The 21,909-nt window shown below is 58.5% G+C and overlaps 2 protein-coding genes across 3 annotated transcripts in view; one reads left to right on the top strand and one right to left on the bottom strand.

Annotated features, from left to right (window-relative positions):
- ZMAT5 (zinc finger matrin-type 5) overlaps positions 1-11,127 on the top strand; it is a 24,620-nt gene extending 13,493 nt beyond the window's left edge. For both annotated transcript variants that reach the window (XM_001929010.5, XM_005670789.3), the window contains 4 exons: positions 2,950-3,012; positions 4,325-4,405; positions 5,548-5,659; positions 10,754-11,127. In XM_001929010.5, the coding sequence (XP_001929045.2) occupies positions 2,950-3,012; positions 4,325-4,405; positions 5,548-5,659; positions 10,754-10,883 (386 nt within the window). In that variant the 3' untranslated portion in view covers positions 10,884-11,127. The remainder of the gene's footprint in view (positions 1-2,949; positions 3,013-4,324; positions 4,406-5,547; positions 5,660-10,753) is intronic.
- Positions 10,251-21,909, bottom strand: CABP7 (calcium binding protein 7). Its single transcript, XM_021072790.1, has 5 exons — positions 21,751-21,909; positions 14,256-14,399; positions 13,199-13,311; positions 12,735-12,888; positions 10,251-12,524 (listed from the first exon to the last, which is right to left on the bottom strand). The coding sequence occupies exons 1-5, from the start codon at positions 21,857-21,859 to the stop codon at positions 12,397-12,399; spliced, it is 648 nt and encodes a 215-aa protein (XP_020928449.1). The 5' UTR covers positions 21,860-21,909; the 3' UTR covers positions 10,251-12,396.

Genomic DNA, 21,909 nt, shown 5'->3' with positions numbered 1-21,909 from the left:
CCCTGTCATTGCCGTGAGCTGTGGTGCAGGTTGCAGGTATGGCTCTGATCCAGCCTTGCTATGGCTGTGATGCAGGCTGGCAACCACAGCTCCGATTTGACCCCTAGCCTGGGAACCTCCATATGCCACAGGTGTGGCCCTAAAAAGCAAAAAAACAAAACAAACAAAAAAACCCCAGCTCTTCGAAGGAGACTAGAAAGGCCAGGGAACCCCACTTATAAGTGGTGACTTTTGAAATCCAAAAATCCAGACCAGTGGCTCCCCTGGTTCCCAAGCTGGCACATGAACTTTTTCTGCTTCCTTGAGAGGCTTCCCAGCTCACCTGAGCAACTGTACAGCACAGACTCTGGGGAGGTACATAGTACCCCAGCCTGGGCTAGAATGCAATACCCCTTCTGCTCCCGGCTTCATGGCCTTAACCCTCAGAGGGACGGATGAACCATCTGCCTCTGCCAGGACAGGATTGCTGATGTCAGTCCCAAGGTGTCACTTGCTAACACATGTTTAAACAGCTGTAACAACAGTACCCCCTCCCAGGGAGGGACAAGTGCGCAGTAATTTCATGATGACTGTATGGCATGTAAAGATCTACTAAGTAGGAATGATGCCTACTGGTACACAAGAGGCTTGGCTTGGGCGCTTTATCTCATGGGCTTTTTCATTCAGCCAACACTTGGTGAGCACTTAGTATGTCCTTGGCTCCTAGAGAGGCTCTGAAGACTTAAAGAAGAATAAGTCAGGGCCCCACTCCTAAGTGACCTTACATCCAGTTACACCAGTATGTTCTGCTCAGGCCTCCATGCTCTGCTGACTTTTCCCTCCAAGCTCCAGCCACACTGGCCACTGCAAGTACCATCCCCTCTGTGGGCCTGCCCTTCCTGCTGTCCTCTCCACCCCCAGAGAGTCCTCCAGGACACCCTGGTCGACCCCTGGGCCAGGTCAGGTCCTTTGGCCGCATGCTGGCTGTTTACCCCATTATATCTGCATGGATTAGAGTGATTGTTGGAGTGAAAGGAAGGACCAGGTCTGACTTGTCTCCGCTAAATCCTCATCCTGGCGTGGTGCCTGGCACACAGGACGTGCTCAGTAAATGTTTGTTAGGTGAATGTCTCAATGGATGAGCAAACAAAGCCAGGGCAGCAGAGCAGCTGTTAATTTTGCGAGCTTAAGTGAGAAGGACCAATGGGGTCAGATCACGAGGAGCCTTGAACGCCAGGTGGAGGAGCATGCCTTCTCTGTGCAGGGCCAGGGCTGGGGGTCCTCAGTCCTGGGTATGCTTCACAATCACTGAGAAGCTGTTAAAAATTCTCACGCCCTCCCCTCAGATGAATTGAAACAGAACCTGAGGAAGATGGGCTTGGGCTTTGTGTATCTGAAAAGCTGCCTAGCGATTCTGCCCTGTAGCTGGAGTTGAGGGCCACCAGCCAGATCCTGGGCAGCCTGGAACTCTTCTCCTGTATTGAGCCACCTTGCCAGGACCCCTTGTCTAAGACTCAGACACAGCCCCCTTCCAGTTTAGCTGTCCTACCCCCTAGGAGGCATTGTCCACCCGCCCTCCCCCAGCCCAACCCCTGGGGAAAGCCTCTGGCACCAGCTGGGTGAGCTGAGTCTCACAAGCCGAGTGTTGACAGTTGGACCCCTCCACACTGCTGGCCGCACCCACGCTCCTGCAGGCCACTCTGGGGAGTGAGTCCTCTGATAACCAACTCCTGACCCAGCAGCCCAGCCCTGAGGGGGTGAGGAGCCCCATCTGCGTCAGCTACTCACCAGCTACCATGAGATGAGTAACCACATGGGAAAGGCTGGGGGCTTGAGACCCACAGACCAGGCTACAGACCTGGCACTTCCTAACTGTGTGCCCTCTTTCCCTGTGTGGACCTCAGTTTTCTTGTCTGCAAAATGGGATGTTAGCAAGTATGGTGGGCCTGTGAGGAAGAAATGAATGAGAAGGGGTTCCCGTTTATTGAGCGTTCACTTCAGAGGCTCTCAGCCCAGCCTGCATGGTGGCATCTCCAGGGGACCATGGTGCTGAGGCTGCTTCCAGTCCCATCTTCCCTGCAGTTCTGACGTGGGGCCTCCTCTGCCCAGTGCTCCCCATCCAGCATCTTATTAAATGTTCCCAGAAACCCTCCTGGGTGAGACACTTTTTCTCCCATTTTACATATGGGGAAACCAAGACTTGGAGAGATTAGACAGCCGGCTTGTGATCCTGTGAACTTGGACTCCGAAGCCCATGGTCTTTCTTTCACCCCAGCAACTTCTAGCAAAGGCAGTGGATGGATGGGGAGAGTGCACAGCCCAGGCCTGGCCTCTCCCTCCTCCAGGGTGACACTGGGGTCTCAGTCAGGGCACCTTCCTCATGTGTCTCACCCATTTAGGATTTTGACTCCTTGATTCCTCGCCCACCAAGAAACACATAAAATTTAAGCCATAGTTATGTGATGAAAAAAAAGTAGGGAAAATCGAAGGAAACCAGGGTTAAGGTTTGTATCCAGGATTGCCGGGAAGTCCTGTTGAGGCCACAGCTGGTGTGAGAGGGCAGTGGAGGGTGGTGGATTACAGCCTGGGCCATGGAGCGATGCCCTGGTGTTTACTCGTGGACTTCTTCACTTTTTATTTTGAAATAATTCTGGAGACCCACGAAGTTGCAAAAATAGTACAAGGTTTTCTTCTGGTACCAGGATATTAAAAAAAAAAACCCTTCCCAGGTGATCATTTTGCAAAGTTAAGAGTCTCTGACCTAAAATCTGGTCCTTGCTCTCAGCTGGGTCTGGGTAAGGTGGGTGAGGTGGAGGTCACCTGAACCTCGGATCCCTCTGCCCAGCGTCTCTGCCATGGTGATACCCTCTTATATTCCTCCCTGGATGAAGAGCTCTTCCTTCCCCAATCTTGGTCATAGGAAGTGCCTGTGTGCAGCTCCAGTCTGAACCTGCTCCTCTCTCCTCTCAGATGCAGCTGCCATCTTGCTGGATGAGCAGAACAAGCGGCCCTGCAGGAAGTTTCTACTGACAGGTAAAGTGTTCCACTCAGTTCAGGCTCCCCAGAAGGCCCAGCATGCCTGGTCTGGTCTGCTTGGGCCTCTGCATAGTCTCTCTCTCCCTGGTTGTCATCCTGAGCCCACTCTGTGTCCTTGGTGCATCAGCTGACTTGACGTAGTCCACAGGGGCCTTCCCTTGGGATTGACCTGGGAAGTCAGGCCTTGGTCATCAGCTCTTCAGATGTAGGATGTGATTTTTATCAGCTCATCCAGAACAAGTAAGCACTGGGAGATTTGCAAGTAAATCCAGGAGACACTGATGGGTGTAATAGACTGGCTGATTAAGTTAGCCTGGGAGCCCTACCTCCACCGCACCCTCCCTCGGCAGGCAGGGCTGGAGACGGTAACAGGTTTGCCAATGCCGAGAGGCTGCAAAGGATGCTGGGTGTTGATTTCACTGCTCAGTTCCCAGCTAATAAAGATGCATTTAGTTCAAAGAGATAAAAACCTCAGTGAGCGAAGGAACCAAAGGCAGATGGAAATAAGGGTAGGAAAAATAAGACAAAGCCAGAAGAACGATTAGTCTCCTCCATGCTTGCCTTGAGGTCCTGTGCACTCGCCAAGGGTTTGGCCCCGAGTTTCCCAGCAGTCAAAGCAAAGAGGAAAACCACGGTGATTAACATGGTGTGTAAGGGAGCTTAGCACTGGGGAGAGGTACTGCCGTGGACCTGGGAAGGCAGGGCGAGTGACCACGTTCCCCTTAGGAGACAGTGCTGTCCCTGCAATGGGCACCAGGCCTGCGGGTGAGGGGCTGCCATTCCCCACCGACTGCACCTGATGTGAACACGCTGCTGGCAGGTGACACCTCTAGTCTCCTGTTACCTTGAGACACATTTTGGTCTCCTCAGTTGAGATTTGGAAAACCATCCTGGACTTTGGTACCTCCTTGACAAAGCCTTTCCAGGGAGCCGTCCACCCCTATGGGCAGAGGGCGCCAGGTGGAAGGCAGGAGGAAACAGGACTCTTTCAGGGACCCACCCATAGTTTGTCGGGCCTGGGGGCTGGGGCAGTGGAAGTGCCAAGAGACGAGTCTGCAGGGGCTTGTGGAACCCCGTCCCAAAAGCCTTTGGTGGGCTTTCATCCCCAGCTGGGGGAGGACCATGAACAGGCCAAGGTGAAGCAGACAGGCCACTCTGGCTGCATTTGTGGCTGGGCTGGAGACAGTCCAGGTTCTTCTTCAGGGCCTGGGGTGCTGCTCTTTAGTCCTTAATACCCTGCGCCTAAAAATCCACAGCCCATGGTGGGTGTCCTCCCTGGGCAGTGAGTGACTCTGTCCTTCCATTGCAGGCCAGTGTGACTTCGGCTCCAACTGCAGATTTTCCCACATGTCAGAGCGAGACCTGCAGGAGCTAAGTATCCAGGTGGAGGGTACGTTTCAGGGGGACCCGGGGCTGAGTGGGGTAGGTGCTGGGGAGATGCTGCCCTAGATCTCCCCACCTCCTCTTCTTCTGTGGCTGCTGTGCAGGGTAGGCTGAGTGCTGCCCAGGGTGTCAGGAACTGCCATCAAACCACCCCAGACGTGAGTAGGCAAGGAGCTGTGTCCCTGGCTGTGTTTAAAGTGACAGCCGTGGCTTCCTGCCCGGGAGCCCTGAGGGTGTGCCTGGCCCCACCCAGGTGCTGCTAGCCCACCTGCCCCTTCTTATCAGGCAACATATGTGGGGCCCCAGCTCGGCCCCTGGCAGATCCCCTACTGCGTTCTGGGGCCAAGGGGGTGACAAGAGTGCCTTCCCTACCCTCAGGATGCTCAGGCCTGGTGACTCCCTGCAAACTGGCATATCTGCCTTTGGGAAATGCACTTCTCACTGCTTCCAGTTAGAGAAGAGGAAATTTCCATTTAGATGGTCTTTATCTGCCTTCTCACACAGCCTCTCATTGAGTGGATGGAGAAACTATGCCTCTGGTGATCCCCCAAGCTCTGGCTGCTCACACTCCCCGCCATCCACGTGGCCTTGGGCAGCCAGTGCCCTCATCCACAGAAGGCCTCACTCCCCTCCGACCAGTCAGGCCCGTGGGCAGTGCCCCGCCGTGGGGAGCTGTTGGCACTATAGCCACAGCCCTGGCACAAACACAGGTTTCTGGGAGCTTTCCCAGGGCGGAAATGAGGCCTTGTGGCCCAGGCCAGGGAGCCCTGGCCACAGCTATAGCTCTAGCTCTTCCCCAGCTGTAGTCTCTCAGAACCATTGCCCATGGTGGGGAAAGCACAGGTGTTGCTCTGTTCTGCAGCCCACCCTACTCCTCTGACCCAAGGTTTGGAGCCCTCCTGAGGCCCAAGCTCTCAACACGCTTTATCCTGTGTCCAACTCCAAAAAGCTTGAGAGGCAGCCGGTGTTTTATTTCCACTTGATGGGAAAGCAGAGTGAGGCCCCGGGGGGCGGGGGCGCTGGGGGCCTGCCTGGGGAGGTGGCTGCAAGGTACAGACAGCTTATGCCCCCCCAGGAAGGTTCTGGCTACTTTACGGTTCAGGTGGGGGTAGCTCTGCCCCTCACTTGCCTGTCTCCTTATCCCCACAGAGGAGAGGCGGGCCAGGGAGTGGCCACTAGAAGTCGCCGAGCTCCCTGAGGGCCATCTGGAGGACTGGCTAGAGAAGAGAGCCAAGCGGCTGAGCTCAGCCTCAAGCAGCAGGTACAGCCCCCGTGGGTCCCTTCCTCCTCTAGGAGCCCTCAGCCAGCTTGCACTTGTCTCTACGAACTGTCCAGGGGTCAGACACGGATGTCCCCACAGAACTCCCATGTGGGGGCCACATCAGGGCTCTTGGCCGAGGGGCATTCACTTGAAGGTTCCTGTGCCTGGGCCTCATCTCCCTGCCTTAATGGCTCCTCCCTTATTGGCATCTGTCCTGGCTGAAGGGGAGGCAGGCGGCCAAGCCAGCTTGACTCCACATCACCAAGCCCACTGCCAGAGTGAGGGGCCTGACCATGGTTACTGAGGTCTCCGTAAGCCAGTCACCACACTGTCCCCTCTGGGGCCCTGCCAGATGGATCTGGTTGCCCTGACTCTGCAGAAGAGGGAATAAGGCTCATGGGATGGTGTGACTTATCCAAGGGCACACAGGCAGAGCTGAGATTGCACAGGGCTGTGACAGGCTCCTTGCCATTGTCCCCCTTGAGGAGGGGTCTGGGGTGGGGCTGGCCCAGCTATTGCCTGGGCCCAGCACTCGGGATGCTCAGAAGCAGACAGGGTGCCCTTCCCCCCTTGTATGGGGAGCACTCTCGGTCAGGAGCCCTCAGGTGTGTGCTGCGTGCAGTCCCAGGTTCTCCTCTTCAGGGTCACAGCCAAGACCAAAGCCAGGGCTCCTGGGCTTCTCCACCAGGTATTGAGAGAGAGGGGAGGAAGGATGTGCTCGTGAGCTGCCCGACTTGGTAGTCACCCAGTGCCGGGCTGCCTCCTTGCCCATCCTTCACTGGGGCTTTGGACCTGATAATCTCTATGATGTGGCCTCGTGGGCCAGCAGCCTGGCCAGGGCTGCGGGGTGGATAGTCTGTGGGGTGAGGCCTTCCCTTAAGGCTCTACCAGGTGAGGGCCAAGCTTCTTGTCTTCTCTGTGTCCCCGTGAAGAGAGCTTGTTAAGCTGTTTTTAAATTAACCTTAACCGTTTATAGATTCGTGCCCAGTTTGTCCTCCAACCTGGAAAATATATGGTACAGTCATGACTCATATATTGGAGTGTGACATCCCTTCCTCCTGGTCCTGTGTCAAGCAGCTGTGATTGTGGTTTGTGGACTCCCCCCACCCCCCCAGGGTCTGGTCCAGGCACCCACATCCTGCACCCCAGGCTCAGGGCTGAGGCTGGGGGTTCCCCTGCTCTCCTTCACTGGACCTTGCTGCCTTCCTGCTCTGACTCGGTGGTTCCTCTGCTGGGCGTGAGCACAGAGAGCCTGGCCACCTCCTGGACTTTTGACAAGGGTTCAGGGATACCCCATGGCTGGGCTGGGGGGACCATGGGGGCAGATGCCCCAAAGTCCCTTCCCAGGGACAGATGTGTCCCAGCACTCTCCAGGGCAGTGTGCCTGTGACCACAGACTCAGAGGACTAGGGGACAGAGTGGAGAAACTGAGGCTGAATGACAGGCCCAGAGTGGCAGGCAGAGTGGTGACCACATGGTAATCAGTGTGTTGGTTCTGGGGTGTGCTCCGGCACCCAGCCCTGGCCCTTAGCTGGATGGGTGCCCCCAGTTTGTAGCTGAGGAATCTCAACCCCTCCAGGAAGTTGTAACTGCCTTGGTCACACACCTGCTACCCTTAGCAGCACTTAGCTATCACTTGAGAGAGAGAGAGATTAGGCCCCTGCCCTGGGCCACCTCTGTCACCAGTCTAGGGCTGGCCAAGGGCCCTGTTCAGCTGGAAGTCTGCAGTAGTAGTGCGGTAGTCGGCTGATGGGGTGGCAGTGACTGTTCTGGAATAGAGCCTGCCCCTGGGGACCACCCTAGGCTCTAGGGAGTCTGAACCCTGTGCCCTGGGCTTCTTCCCCTCTGGCTACCCAACCTGGCCCCGTCCAGGGAACCTGCTTTTCCACTTGTTCTCTGTGCCCTGCTTCCTGAGGGCTTGGAGCCAAAATGAATTACTCTCTGGGCAGAGCAAGCCAGTCCAGCCTTGAGGAAAAGAGGTTGTTGGGAGGATAGGGACCATTTATCATTGCTTTTGCCATCACAACCCCGGTCTTCCTCAGCCCTCTCCCCTCAGGCTGGTCTCATGAAAAATGATACCCACACCCTGTGGCCCACAGGCTCTGGGCTGTGCCTGCACATCCCCAGACTCTGGTCTGCAGAGGCAGGGGAGGTGGACTCAAGCCACCAGGCTGCCCCTCTCTGTTCCCCGAGTCTCCTGCCCTCAGGGCAGCCCTGCAGAAGCAGCACCCCCTGTGGCCCCTCTCCACTTTGCTCTCTAAAAGGACACAGCAGCCCCTTCTGGGCTCCTCCCCTCTTCTGCACCTCCAGTTCATCCTCCACACAACAGCCCAACCAGCTTCTAGAACACTCCCTGGCCTTGGCCTCTGCTTAAGGCCAAGGCTTCCTCTCTCTCAGGAGAGCCTGGGCTCCACAGCCCAGCTGGCAGGGCCTGGGGGAGTGTCCCTGCCACCTCTGTGGCCCATGAAGTGTCCCTGCCACCTCTGTGGCCCTTCTTACCTCTCCCACCTGGCCTTCATGTCAGCCCTGCTTGCGGCTTCTTAGATGTGGTGGGCGTTTCTGATTTGGGGGAACCTTGTGCGCCCTCCTCCCTCGACCTGGAACTGCCCCCACCCCCATCCCCAACACCAGGCAGAGTCAGACTCATCCTTTAAGCTTTAGCTGAGACATCTCCCTTCCCACCCCGGGCCTCCCCCTCACAGCCCCGCACTCACATTTCCTTCAGCCCGGTGTGGGCTCGGGACAAATCGGTCCCAGGAGAGGGCATTTGGGGGAGCAGGATCCCGGCCTGGAGGACTCTGCCTGAGCGTTAGTGCTGTGGTGCTCTTGTGGGGTGGATCTGGGCCCCCCTCTTCCTCTGTGGGCGTATGTTTCCACCCCCTGGGACACAGGGCACAGATGGTGGCCCGGCCCACCTGGGCCCCCTGGACCTGAGGGCTCCGACCTCACAGGCTGAGTAGGGCCCTCAAGGTGAGCTAGGCAACCCTCCTTGTAAAGGTGGAGATGGAGGCTCAGTGAGCCCCCCTAGCGTATCGGTCACCCCCTCAGCAGACGGACCCCGAGGCACCTGCCAAGAGCAGACAGGGCAGAGATGGGGGGGACGGCCTCAGACAAGCAGACTAATCCCGGCGGCGAGGCCAATGCTCGTCCCTGCTTTCCATTGTTGGTTCTTCAGATTGTGACTTTATCCTCTTAATCTCCCTTCTGCACCCCTCTCAGGGCCGGCACTACTGTTCTGGCCCAGGCACCTCCCTAAGACTCTTCCCTCATAAATTAGACCATGACCGGGGACAAAGAGGCCACAAGAGAAGCCACGGGCAGAGTCCTGTGCCCCTGTCTGCCGCATGAGGGCCGGAGGCCTCCACTGCTCCCCATCACAATCTCTGTGGAGAACTGCGGTTGCGCCCACCCTGTGCCAAGCCCAGGCTTGGCTGGCAGCCGGGGCTCTCCCTTCCAGCGACTGCGGAGCTCCCCCACTCCCACCCTTCTCTGCGGCTGGTGGAGTTTATGAAATCTCCCCGGCGCCATAAATCATGCTGGGAGCTGCTTTCTGTGCTTTACAGCAGGCAACAGAGCAGGGATTCCCCTATCCTCCTGCCACAGGAGGCCCCCAGGGCTGCCTGAAGCCCTGGCTGGCTCTGGCTCCTGCAACGGGTCAGGCCTCAGGGGGCAGCTGGCTGAGGCGGTGAAGCAGCTCTACCTCCACCCGGAGGCGTGGGGCCTCCCCTGTTTCTCACAGGGGGCCTGGGACAGTTCTTTCCTGCAGAGGGCTGGACACTGTGACCCTGAGTCTGCTGGGAGCTGCCATGGCCTCGCCTTCAATGAAAGTGGGGCCTGGGGGTGGGCTGAGGTGCTGCTGGAGCTGAAGCTCAAGGGGCCAACATCTGGGGCCCATGTACAGGTTGCATTCCAGCCCTTCACCCCTGATCCCACACTGTGTCACTTGGGCACATGACTATGCATGTCAGTTGCCTCTCCTATAAAGTGGGGTTCACGTGAGGCTTCTTGAAGTTCCTATAGGCCATAGTGCCTGGCCCAGAGCAGTGCCCTGTCAGTGAGAGCACCCATCGCGGCTGTTTGGCATCAGCAGACATTCACTAGGTGGCCTCCCTCTGCCAGGCCCAGCTCTGGGCACTGTGAGATGCCACCCCAGCCCTTGGCCTGTCGCCCTGAGAGCTCCAGTCCCACAGGGGAAACGTGAGCTCCCAAGTGGGTTCAAAGTAGCCTGAGGGGCAACGCAGCCCTGGAGTGGCAGCCTGAGTGGGGGGTCAAGTCCAGAAGGCCTGGAATATGCATCAGTGGTGGGGGAGGCGGCCTCTGTGCCTCAGTCAGCTCCCTTAGGACAGGGCCTCCCCAGGCTGGGCACAGAGGGTGGGCGCTTCAGGTAGACCCAGGGTTCCTAAGAGGTGGCTCCGGGGGCGGTGGACCTTAAGGGGGAGGAGAGTGAGTAGCATGAGAAATGAGGCTTTAAAAAAAATTTTAGACAATATTTTTTTCTGATTTCAAAGGCTTGCGTGCTTGTAAAACTTTTCTTGAAAAGTATAAAGAGGTAAAAAAAAATCACCCATAATTGCACCACTCAGATAGAACCACTGTTAACATTTTGCTGTGTCTTCCAGGTTTTTTTTATGCATTTATATAGGTTATATATCTTTAAACAAAAATAGTATCATGCTATATACATTATTTTATAAGCTGCTTTTTCTCCCTACTCATATAGTACATCATGACACCTTTCCTCATCAGTGCATATAAGTCTGCCTTAATTCTTAACGCAGGCTGCATAGCATTCTCTGCTTTGGACGTGCATATATATTTAATCAATCCCCCACAGGTGGACACTTCGGTTATTTCCATTTCTTATCGCTCAGTCTCTGCCCACAAGTCCCCCTATCTCCTTGGGCTCATTTCTAGAGGTGAGGTGGCTGGCTCAAAGGGTCTGCATGTTTTTGAGGCTCTGCCTTCCAGAAAGGCTATACAGGCAGCTGGCCCTCCCCACAGCTGGGGTGGTGGGGAGAGTAGCTGGGGGAGGTGCCCCAGCCAGGGCCTGGGCTGTACCCCACTCTCATTCTCTGTCCTTCTCTTTCTCTCTAGAGCCGAGCCCATCAGAGCCACTGTCTTCCAGTACCCCTTGGGCTGGCCACCTGTCCAGGAGCTGCCTCTGTCCCTGCGGGCACCCCCACCTGGGGGGTGGCCCCTGCAGCCCAGCATCCAGTGGGGCTGAGCCCCACATCCCTGGTCAGCTCTCAAGTCAGTCACAGTAAAGATAAGGGCTTGTACTCGGGACACTGAGGACCCCCTCCTGCTGCACCGCTATTACCTGGCCTGGCCTCACCAAAGCCTGAGTCCCTCCCAGCCAGGTGAAGCCCTGGTCCGGGCTCTGTGCCAGGCAGCTCCTCCCTCCCTCCTTCACAGGACATCTTGGGAAGACTTCCTTTGGTTGTTAATAAAGAAAGTCTGTCACTACAGTGGTGTGGCTGTTCTTGGCCCTCACCTGGCACCCTCAGCTCCCTGCTCTGGCCCCAGGTCAGAAGTGGGCAGGGCCAGAGTGAGAAGAGTTCCTCTCCAGGGTGACGGGTGCTTGCTGCCCTTCTCTCCTAGGGGCTGGCAGAAGGGGGCCAGCGGGGAGGTGACTTGCCCAGGTGAGAAGTAGCTCTGGCTTTGCGCGGGGGAGCTGAGGACTCAGTCTGCCCCTCACGTCTGCCCGTGCTGAGCTGACACAACTGGGGCGGGGCTGGGAGCTGGGTCCCCGGCCTGGATGGTGTGAAGTGGGGAACCCAGGAGGACCGGCCCTAGGCTTGGGACAGTGGCCTGGCTGGGCTTCTGCCCTGGAGGGACCCCCCGGTCAGTGGGGAGAGCAAATAGGCTGCTCAGGTGATTCCCAGCCTCCAGGTCCCAGCTCTGCTTCATGCCTCAACTGCACTCCATGTCTAGAGTCCATGGTGGGGGTGGGGCAATGTGGCCCTCAGGTCACTAGGCCTCTGGTGGGAGGGGCCCAATGGGTGGGGTACCTTCCGGGCCACCTCAGATGCTCCATTTTCTGTGGGCTTCTGCCCTTCCTAAAAACCACCATTGATCATTGATGGGGGAACTGAGGCCAAATCTGAGAGCCCTCTGAGCCTCAGGTTTCTCATCTTTGAAATGGGCTGATTCTCCAGCCCTGGTGGTTGTGGAAAAGGGCTGGGCTTGAGTCTAAGGAGAGTCAGAAGGAGGAACTCAGCAGAAGGCCAGGGGCTTCCTCAGGCCATGCCAGGGAGTAGGGCCCAGGAGACCCCAGCCTCATGTCCCTCTCCGGGAGTAGCTTTCTGCCTATCCCCACACGGCCCCCCATGGCCCTGGGCAAACCTCAGGGACCAGGGTTGGGTTGGCTGTGTGGCCCTGAGCACATGGTGCCCCATCCTGCCTGAGGGACCTCAGCAGCCACAAATTGCTCCTTAATTTCCCAGGAGCCCCTGGACAGTGGGAAGAGTTAGTGCTACATACAGGCCAGGGTGGGGCAGGTTGCAGGGGCGCGCCAGGGGCCTGTCCTCAGAGCCACCACCAGGCCCTTCGCAGCCGGGCTGCAGCTCCATGCAAGGCCCATGGGGCAGGTGGGTGGGGTCGCTGGACATCCAGGCCCTGAAGTGCACGCAGTGGGGCCCAGGGAGCAGGCTGAGGGAGGGGACTACAGGCAGTGGTGGGTGTGGAGCTGGCCCCACCCCTTGCGCAGCGCGCCAGACCGGGTGCCCAGGAGACACCTATTTCATGCCACTGCGCAGCACCTGGTTGGCCGCGATGAGCATGACGCTGATGATGAAGGCGATGGCGAAGGCGCAGATCAGGCTCTTGCGCACGCACGTCTGGCGGATCTGCTGGTTGGAGCAGGCTGCGGCCACCCACCAGAGAGACAGAAGGAGACAGCTAAGTGGTGGAATCAGGAGCTGCCTTGCACTTCTGCACAAGGCTCATCCCAGGTGGCACACAGGGACATGAGGTTTGGTGCAGGCAAGGAGGCCCCCACCCCCCTCTGGGAGCCCCGGCCCCTCCCCTGCCTGAGCACTGGCCCGCCTGCAGGGTCCCGGGGTGGGTCACTCACTCTCCACGTCCACAGGGCACTCCTCCGCCGTGCCCAGGTGGCTCTCCTCCTCTGTCATGATGATATTCTCAATGTCCTTCATGGACAGGTGCTCACAGAAGGTGTCATAGAGCAGCCGCTTCAGCTCGTCCACTGTCAGCTTCTGCATGTCACACTTGGGTGGGGGGAGACACAGTGTTCCGGCCACCGCCACCACCACAGTCCCCACCCAGCACCTGTAGCCACACAAGCCAGCAACAAGCCTCTAGATTCTGGAGGGCCAGGAACCATTCATTCCATTCCTTGTGTCCTCGACTGGCACCAGCCTCCCCAGGGAGCCCATGGCCCCTGAGAGAGAAGATGTCCGGTGTACAGAAGCCTGAAGGTGTCACCCCCTTTCTATGGTGTGGGCCCGACCTGTCACTGGCCCCGGTACAGCCTTCCACCGTGTGCACAGGCCTGGGTCCCAATCAGCCAGGGTGTACCTTCCAGAAGACAGTGTCAAAGTCGGTGCCGTGGAACTTCTCTGGGATCCCCGAGGTAGAGAGCTTGGGTCCCAGGAGCGTCACAAACTCCTCGAAGTCCACTTGACCATCACCTAGAGCATGGGCACAGGTCCAGTCAGCTGGTGAGGCTGCACCTGGGCACCCTGGGCCACTATGGGACCTCAGGCAGGTCCACTTCTCAGATCCCTCAGAATCAATTTCAGGGATACCTAATGGGCCAGGCTCTGGGCTGATGCTAAAGCCACCAAGAGTGCTAAGGCCCCACCTGACAAGGTGGGGGCGAGGGGCGAGGCGAGTGGGCCTCGCAGGTGGGAGACACATTTCATTTCAAACCCCACGTGACTCCCCAGCACCCTGCTGCTGTCCTGGAGCGAGTGTGGGGCCGGACATCCACCCCACCACACAGGAACCGAAGCTCAGGATGAGGGATCCACCTGTCCAGGCCACCACCTGCCTTCTGAGTGGAGAAAAGGCCACGGGGATGAGCGGAGGGGACTGGGCTTTACTGCTCCTTATGAGTTTCTCCTTAATAAAATGCCAGGTGGCAAATACAACTAATTAACTGACTTTTTTATTCTCCGTGAAGGGAACTGAGATCTACTTTTCTGTACTTTAAAAATGTGGGGGAATACAGACCGAAAAGGGCAGAGTCTCCAACCTCTAGGTGTGGCCAGGACTGTTACACTCTCTCTGGCTTCAATGTTTTTTTTTCCTGGCTGCACCAGTGGCCGTGTGGAAATTCCCAGACCAGGGATTAAACCCACCCCACAGCAGTGATCCGACCTGCTGCAGTAGCAATGCTGGATCCTTAACCCACTGAGCCACAATGGAACAAACACCCCGGCCTCAATTCTCCAGGCTGGGAAATGGGGCCAGAACTGGCCACAAACTGCCATGGGCTTGGGGGAGGCAGGAGTGGGGAGAATGGAGGCCCCCGGTGGGCTCAGTTGCAGGGCTCAGGCCCCAGACTCAGCCCCTGCAGGTGAGGGGTGAGGAAATGAAAGCAGCAGGGCCTGGGGGGGAGGGGGGTGCTCACCGTCCATGTCCAGCCGCTGGATGATAACCTCCAGCTCCACCTCATTGGGCATGTAGCCCAGGGAGCGCATGGCTGTGCCCAGCTCCTGCTTGGAGATGAAGCCATTGCCATCGCGATCAAAGACTTTGAAGGCTTCGCGGATCTCTGTGAGAGGAGCAGAGTAGGTCAGGACTTGACTCCTGTCCCTGACACCCCACTTCCCAGACCCCCAGGATCCCAGAGCCTGCAGGTCTGGTCAGAGACAACTGGCAGGTGGCCCAAGAGTCCATTATAGTGCTGCCTCCCAGGAGCTCAGGGCAGGCCGAGCCGGCAGCAAAGGTATACCCTGGTTGGCAGCGGCAGCGTGAAAGCTGCCCAGGGGTCTCAGCTGCACAGGCCGCAGGCCGAGCTCCCATAGCTTCTCCAGGCGTGCTCGCGACGACCTCGTGTGGCCAGTACCACAGGTGCCACTGTGCAGGGGAGGACGCCAAGCCAGGCAGCCTCGTAGCCTCCAGGAACTGCCTACAGCTTCCCTGCCCTCCCCCACACACTCCTTCCATCCCCCTCGCACTTCCTCCCTGAGCTCAGCTCGTTAACATCGGCCAACACTCGTTAATGGAGGCCACGTGAGGCAGCTGCGGCTCCAGGCTAATGGGCTGGCAGCTTGGCTCAGAGTGCCTCCCAGGAGCCCAAGGTTTGGGGGAAGCCAGAGGATGGATGGAAGGGCTGCAGCACACCCAGGCCAGCTCAGTAGTGGGGATCACTCCCCTGCCATCGTACAGAGGGGGAGACTGAGGCCTGAGAACCTGGGCGACTCAGGGATGCGGATCAAGGTGCTGGGCTGAAGTCTGGGAACTTCCCAGTAAGTGACCTTAGGCCAGCCTCAGTCTTACCCGCAGTAAAATGAGCAGTAATGGTGTGAGGATGAAAGAGTTTTACCAGGGACATCCAGGAACTGTTGAGGGTTGAATGGTCCTAACCTCTCCCTGTTTACCTTTGTTCCATCTGTTTCTCTGATTGCTGTCCTTTCATTGTTACTCAGCCCAAGAGGGGTTGGTGGGCAGGGAATCTCAATCCACTCGCACCCTTTCTGCTCCGGCTCTTGGGGGTCTCTTTGTTCAATTCATTTTCACCTAAGCTGTTCCCCCAGGTGGGACTCCAGTAGGCAGAGGTAAGCTCGTGTGTGTGTCATGTGTGCTCATGTGTGTGCGTGTATTTGGAAATAGACAGATGAGATGCACACCTGAAAAATGAGACCCAGGAGGCTAGGTGCCCAACCTCAGTGAGGGGACAGGCCTATTTCTGGTGAGGGTAGGAATTAGGCTGGCTCAGGCCTGGCCTTAGGGATCTGTGAGCCCCTGAAACCAACTGTGGAATCCTGCCTCTGAGGGTCCCTCCTTGATTCTGTTGGACCTACTACAGTCCAGAGAGGATGGTCATATGTCCCAAGTCACACGGCAAGGTGGCTTGGGCCAAAGCCCCAAGCTTTATCAGGCTCTTCCTGCCTGGTGTCTGCACCCAAAGCCTAGAGGTTCCAGCTGACATGCAGGCCAGGCCAGAGACAGTGGCTATACCTGAACTGCCTAGGCCCCCAGACCCTCTGACTCTGACCACCCCCTACCCATCCCAGGCAGACCTGAGAATCTGGTCTCCTCTCCACTGGCCCCTTGGCCAGTAAAGCAGATGGGAAGGGAGATCTGGGCCAGGTCCAGGAGCTTCAATAAACCCTGGATTCTGGGAACTCCAGGCTGACTCCCACCTAGAGTTTTCCTGGGCCACTGAAGAGGTCGTGAGCTCCCCACGCCAGGGGTGTGTGAACAGAGGCCCAGCAGTTAGAGAGACTGCTGAGGGATTCCAGTCACCGGGAGTCTCTGGGCGATAGATGCTGACCTCTGCCTGACCCTCCACACACACACACGGGTTTCTGACTGGCACTGTTGTCCTTCTGACCCAGCCACAGGTTCTGCCCACCTCAGGTATCCTCAACTCCAGCCCTAGGGGCCCTTTCAGTCCTGATGAAAGGACGGTTCTCAGCAGGGACGGCCGCACTTCCCCAGCCCCTTCCCTGCCCCCCAGCTGACTCTGCCCCTCCTCTGGGCTCCCACAGACCCGACTCTTCCCCCAAGGACTCCTTCCTGACCACACTGGATCGTGAACCATGAGTGTCATGACAGCAGTGACCGGGTCAGTCTTGTTCCCTGCTGTGTCCCTGTCACCTGGAAGAGTGTCTGTCATTCAGGCATAACCCTTTGCTAATCAATGGTTAAGTGGATGACTGATTCAGGGAACCCACCCAGCTGGAGCACAGGGACAAAGGAGCTGAGCAGCAGTTCATGCTCCACTTGGTGTGAGGCCATCACTCAGAGCCCATTTACTCTTAGTTTACAAACGATCCCAGTAAGGGCAGCATCGACTTTCTATTCCCCAAGCCGGCAAGAAGCAGTAGGGAAGCTGAGGATGCTGCCTGTCCCCTTGTAAAGCCCCTAAGGATCCCGCCTCCACCCCATGGACCACCACAGAGGAGGGGGAATCAAGCCGAGGTTAGGGATGGGGGAACCATCCTAAGACCCCAAGTCAGGAGCTGGTATTATGGGGAAGTGGGAACCTAGGTCAGGCACCCCATCTTTCTGGATCCTCACCTGGGCAACCTCAGGATGGGATGGCAAAACCCTGGACCCCCAGTGGGGGCCGCAGTGAATGCTGGCTCTGCCCCCTGCAATGAGTTGGGGTCCAGGCTGTCCTTCCCAGCCTGGCAGGGACCAGGTGTGGCTCCCAGAGCCCAGAGCTGCTGCAATTGGAACCCCTGACTGCCTTCTAAAAGTCTTGAGAGGGAGAGTTCCCTGGTGGCCTAGTGGTAAAGGATCTGGCATTGTCACTGCTGTGGCTCAGATTCAATTCCTCACCTGGGAATTTCCACATGCTGCAGGTACAGCAAAAAAAAAAAAAAAGTATATTAAATAAAATAATATATTTTCTTGAGAAAATGCACTGGAGACAGTGGAGGGCAGGTGAATCTAGGAGTACAGGGGCAGACAACAGGCCCAGACGCAGCCCCTTCTCAGGCAAGACTAACCTCCCAAGACCACTAGATATTTTCTTTTTTTCTTTTTAGGGCCACACATGTGGTAGATGGATGTCCCCAGACTAGGGGTCCAATCGGAGCTGTAGCTCCTGGCCTGCGCCACAGCCACAGCAATGCGGGAACCAAGGCACGTCTGCAACCTACACCACAGCTCATTGGGCAACACCAGATCCTTAACCCACTGAGCGAGGCCAGGGATCCAACCCTCGTCCTCATGGATCCAAGTCAGATTCGTTACTGCTGAGCCACAATGGAAACGCCCTCACATCTCGGTCTTGCTCTGTGCCTTCACCCTTACTGAGAGCCTGTCCCAGCACCGGCTGATTCCCGAGACCAAGTCTAGGAATCGCCTTCTCTGCCAGAGAATCAGCACCAATTCACACAGACACGGGGTTAGATCCCAGCTCTCCTCCATCCTGACTGAATGACCTTGAGCAGGTGTTTGCTCATCTGTACAATGGGGCAGCAGAAACAACTAAATAAGAAAACCAAGTGTGTAAGTGTTCAGCCAGGCTGGACCTGGCTCAGAACAGGATGCTATAAATCAGAACGTCCCAGACGTTCCGGCAGAGCCGGAAGGAGAGGCAGAACTAGGGGAGCTTAGGACACCAGGACATTCTCTCTGCTGGCTGGCACCAGGACCTGGGGGCCTGGGCTTGGAGTCTGACTCTGCCACCCGGCAGCAGAGAGACCCAGGCAAGGCACTTCCCTCTCTGAACCTCAAGAACCTTGTCTGTGAGGTGGGAACGTGACTCTTGCCCCGTCACTGAGGCCTGGACAATGCTGGGGGCTTCCAGAGTCGGGTGGGTGTCATGACTTTCTTGCTGCTGCTGCTGCCATTGGCACACCCTAGCTGGGTGTGTTTCCCCGAAAGCCTCGCTCTGTTCCCGCTCCATGAGGCCGGGGGAAGCCTGCTGTGCTCCATCTTGGCATGGGGACGCCTGGCCCGGGAAAAGGCTGGCAGGGCCTCTGGGTTTCCAGGCCGACACTGGCCCCTACCTGCTACCTCTAGCCTGACACCCCCAACCCCCTCCTCTGAGGAGCTGCGTTGGGGCCTGAGTCCCCAGCAGGCCAGCACTCTGTCAGGGAGCCAGAGTCCAGAGAGGGGGTGTGTGGGCTGGAGGTCACTTTGAGGGGGCGGTGTCTATCCTCTGTGGTGACTGCCACTCTCCATGGCACTGGCCCGGCGCCTCACCACTTTGGCCTCCCTGAGTTTCTGGCCTGCACGAGGCAGCTTAAGAGGGAGGCTGGTGCAGGAAAAGGACTCCTCTGGCCGCCTATATCCTGAACACCCCCACTTGGCCACTCTCGGTGCAAGCTCCACCATCTAATGGAGCAGGCCAAGCACCAAGCCCAGAACCCTGTCTTGGTGTCTGTCTGGTGTCTGTCTCCCTCCTCCTCTCTCTGAGAAAGGACTGGTCTAGGGCTTGCAGCTGCCCCAGTTCCCACCCCTGAGATGCTCAAGTCCACCTATCAGCCTCCGTGCTCCTGCAGACCTGGGGTTCTCTGCTGTCTCTGTCTATCAGGGAGAACTGGAAGACCCTGTACCTCTGCCTCAAGGAGGGAAGCTGTGGACCCAGGCCAGCTCTGCCCAGCCACGTGTACCCTACTCCATGGGTCCCCAGGTGCCTCTGCCAGATCAAGCCCCTCTGTCAAGCCCCTTTTCCCCCAGCCCCTCCTCACAGCTTGCCTTTCTGGCCAGAGCCCCCCTGCATACCCTGTGTTCCTCCTAATGGGCCTCTCCTGTCCCCCCTACTTCTCCCTTCTTGGCCTCCCTGCTGCCGCTCCCAGTCCCTGAGCCCCCACAACATGCCAGGCCCGAGCTGAGCACTTCCATCACATCCTCTGTCACCAGTAGCCCTGGGGAGCGGCAAGGCCAACCCCCTTTTACAGATGAAGAAACTGAGGCAAGAGAGGCAAGTGACTGCCCTAGGTCACTCCATCAGTTGAGGGTGCAGGGGCTCGAACCCACCACTGCTTATCTGGGAAGCCCTTACCTTAGCTGGGTGCTCTCCAACTCCCTTCCTGGCCTCCTCCCCACTGGACTAACCACCCCCTGGATTTCTGCAGGCAGGCACGTACTGTCTGCAGCATTTCATCCCAAGCTGCCAGGCTCCCTCTCCTCAGCACATGCGGCTCCCCGACGGATGGGCATCCTCCCAGCAACCGGCCTGGGTCTTACCTAGAACACCCTGGGGCGGGAGCGCTCAAGAGGCACTGGGGAGGTGGCGGGGGCCAAAAGGGGAACCTGTGCCCTGGATGGTCACTCTTCCTGCCCAGCCCTGGTATCCAGGACCACTGGGGCCTGCGGAGACAGTGTCCTAGGAAGAGGGCTTCCAGGATGCCTGAGCCAAGAAGGGGGTCGATCACAGAGGACTTCTTGTCCTCATCCGTAGTTGCCCACAGGCTGGGAGATGGACTGGGGCCACCAGCCATCTGCTTGCTCCACGGCCCCTGCCTGCCCACCCCAGGGAGGGCCCTGCCCTTCAGATGCCCCCTGTGCCAGGCCCCTCTGCTCCGCAGGGCCCAGGAGAAGGGGACGGGAGAGAAGCAGGGAGTGTGTTTTGGTGTGGCTGGTGACTAACGTTCCTGGGCTCCTGCCAGCATGTCCGCCATGCGGTCCAAGGGGAGCCTGCGGCCTCCCTGCCCCTGCACTGCCCTCCCTATGCCCTGCTCACCCCTGCACCCCAGCCTCCTCTCAGCTTCTCCTCTTCCTTGGGGTCTGCACTCCAGGGCTGGGAGATTAGGAGAAGAGGGACCAGTGAGGCCCAGAACAGGGCTGCCCGGGTGACAGCGGGGTGCTGGGAGCAAGAGGAGGGAATGAGGTGAAGGCCGCCTTGAGGCAGGCAGGGAGGACAATGTTTACCCTGCCCGAGTGGCCAGGAGGAAAGAAGGATGAGGGCCTGTGGAAGGGAAAACTGGTAAGAGGTTTGGGGTGGCCCAGGGCAGGAGAAGACTGTGTTAGAGAAGAGACAGCCTCTGCCCTCTTGCCCCTCAGCACACCCCCTCCTTTTCCCAGGTCCTGGATGAGACTCTGGTTCCTGGGCTTCAACCCAGACAGGGCAGGGACTTGGGCTTTGGAGTTCAAGGCCAGAGACCCAGCAGTGGCACCCATCCATCTGTTCTGCCCGCATCAGACACCAGACCCCACTTCCATGGCTCTCCCAGCCTCTGGGGGCTTTTAGGAGGACTTGGTGAGAAGCAGGTGGCTCAGAGTCTGTGGTGCAGTACAGGGTGGGGGCAGTTGCTTTCCTGCCTTTATCTTCTCCCTGACCCAGTCCCACTCCCTCAAGATCTACTTCTGTCAGGGCGCAGGGATGAGGCTGGACCTCTCTCCATGGCCTGTGCTCCCTCATCATCCATGACTGGGCTGGTGTCTCAGCTGCAACCCCCAAAGGTCCTGTTGAGGCCCAGATCTCAGAGACCCCTGGACGGAAGATACCGAAGAGAGGCCCAGCCTCTGGGTGATTGGAGCCTCTCTCCAACAGCAGACAGACAGATCCCAGGGGGCCAAGACTCCCATCAACCCAGGGCCCCTCACTGCACTCCATAAGGGGCCCCAGGAGGTCTAGGGGGAGGGGAAACCTGAGCACCCGCCCCAGCCCAGCCGGGAAAGACCTCACAGGCCCCAAGGGTCTCACTGCTCCTCAGGATTCTCTGTCCAGGGACCCCAGCCTCTACTATCTGCCCTGATCTCTCCTAGCCCACTGCCTAAGGTCCCCATTCATGTCCAGAGGTGGAAGGGACCCATGGGGGACAGATTTAGGTCCCCCTCTGCCTTTCCCTTCCAGGCTTGGTTACCGCGACCAAGCCGCCCAATCTGGCCACTTGTTGTCGCCACCACCTCCCGGGCCGCCTTCCCGGCGCTCCGGCTGGGGGGTCCCCGCAGGGTTGTGGGGAAGGGGCTACGGCCGCCAGAGGGGCCGGGGGCAGCCCCGCAGCCGGCAAAAGCAAGACAGTCGCCCTCTCCTCGTCTCTAGCCGCCCGAGCAGATTGGATTTTAAAAGCGACACGAGCGGAATGTCAATGCGAGCGCAGAGCCGCGGGCAGGCGCCGCCGAGGGGATCAGGATGCGGGTGCTCCGGCCGAACCGGCGCGGGGGGCACAGCTCGGACCCCCAACCTAACCCGCCGCGTTGCCGCACCGTCACCGCGGACTGCGCGGCCCCGTGACCCCGCTGCGGGGCCCAGCAAGTTTCCGCAGCGCAGGGGACCACGCGGGCAGGGGCTGGGCCACTCCTCCGCCTCGGCGACCCCCACCGCGGAGCCCAGGAGTGCGAACTGGTCCTGCCTCCCCACGCAGCTGTTCGCTGGAGCGCCCACCTGGCAGGCGGCACCTGCAGACAGCCCCCCCGCCCCTGCGCCCCTAGCCCGCGCTTCACCTGGGCGCACAGGTAGGAGGGCCGGCGGGCGGGGGTCCCGGCGGGGCACTCACCCTCCAGCTCGTCCTCAGGGATGTCCACGGGGCGCTGCTCCGACAGCAGATTGGGCACGGTGTAGATGCCCCGGTACATCAACGCCGCCGTCACCGGGTGGAACGGCATCTTGGAGGCTCCGCGCCCGCCCGCCCGCCGCAAACTTTGAGGTCGGGGCT

The sequence above is a fragment of the Sus scrofa genome, chromosome 14 (assembly GCF_000003025.6).
Source record: "Sus scrofa isolate TJ Tabasco breed Duroc chromosome 14, Sscrofa11.1, whole genome shotgun sequence".
Classification (NCBI taxonomy): Eukaryota; Metazoa; Chordata; class Mammalia; order Artiodactyla; family Suidae; genus Sus; species Sus scrofa.
This window is presented reverse-complemented; position numbering and strand designations above follow the sequence as displayed.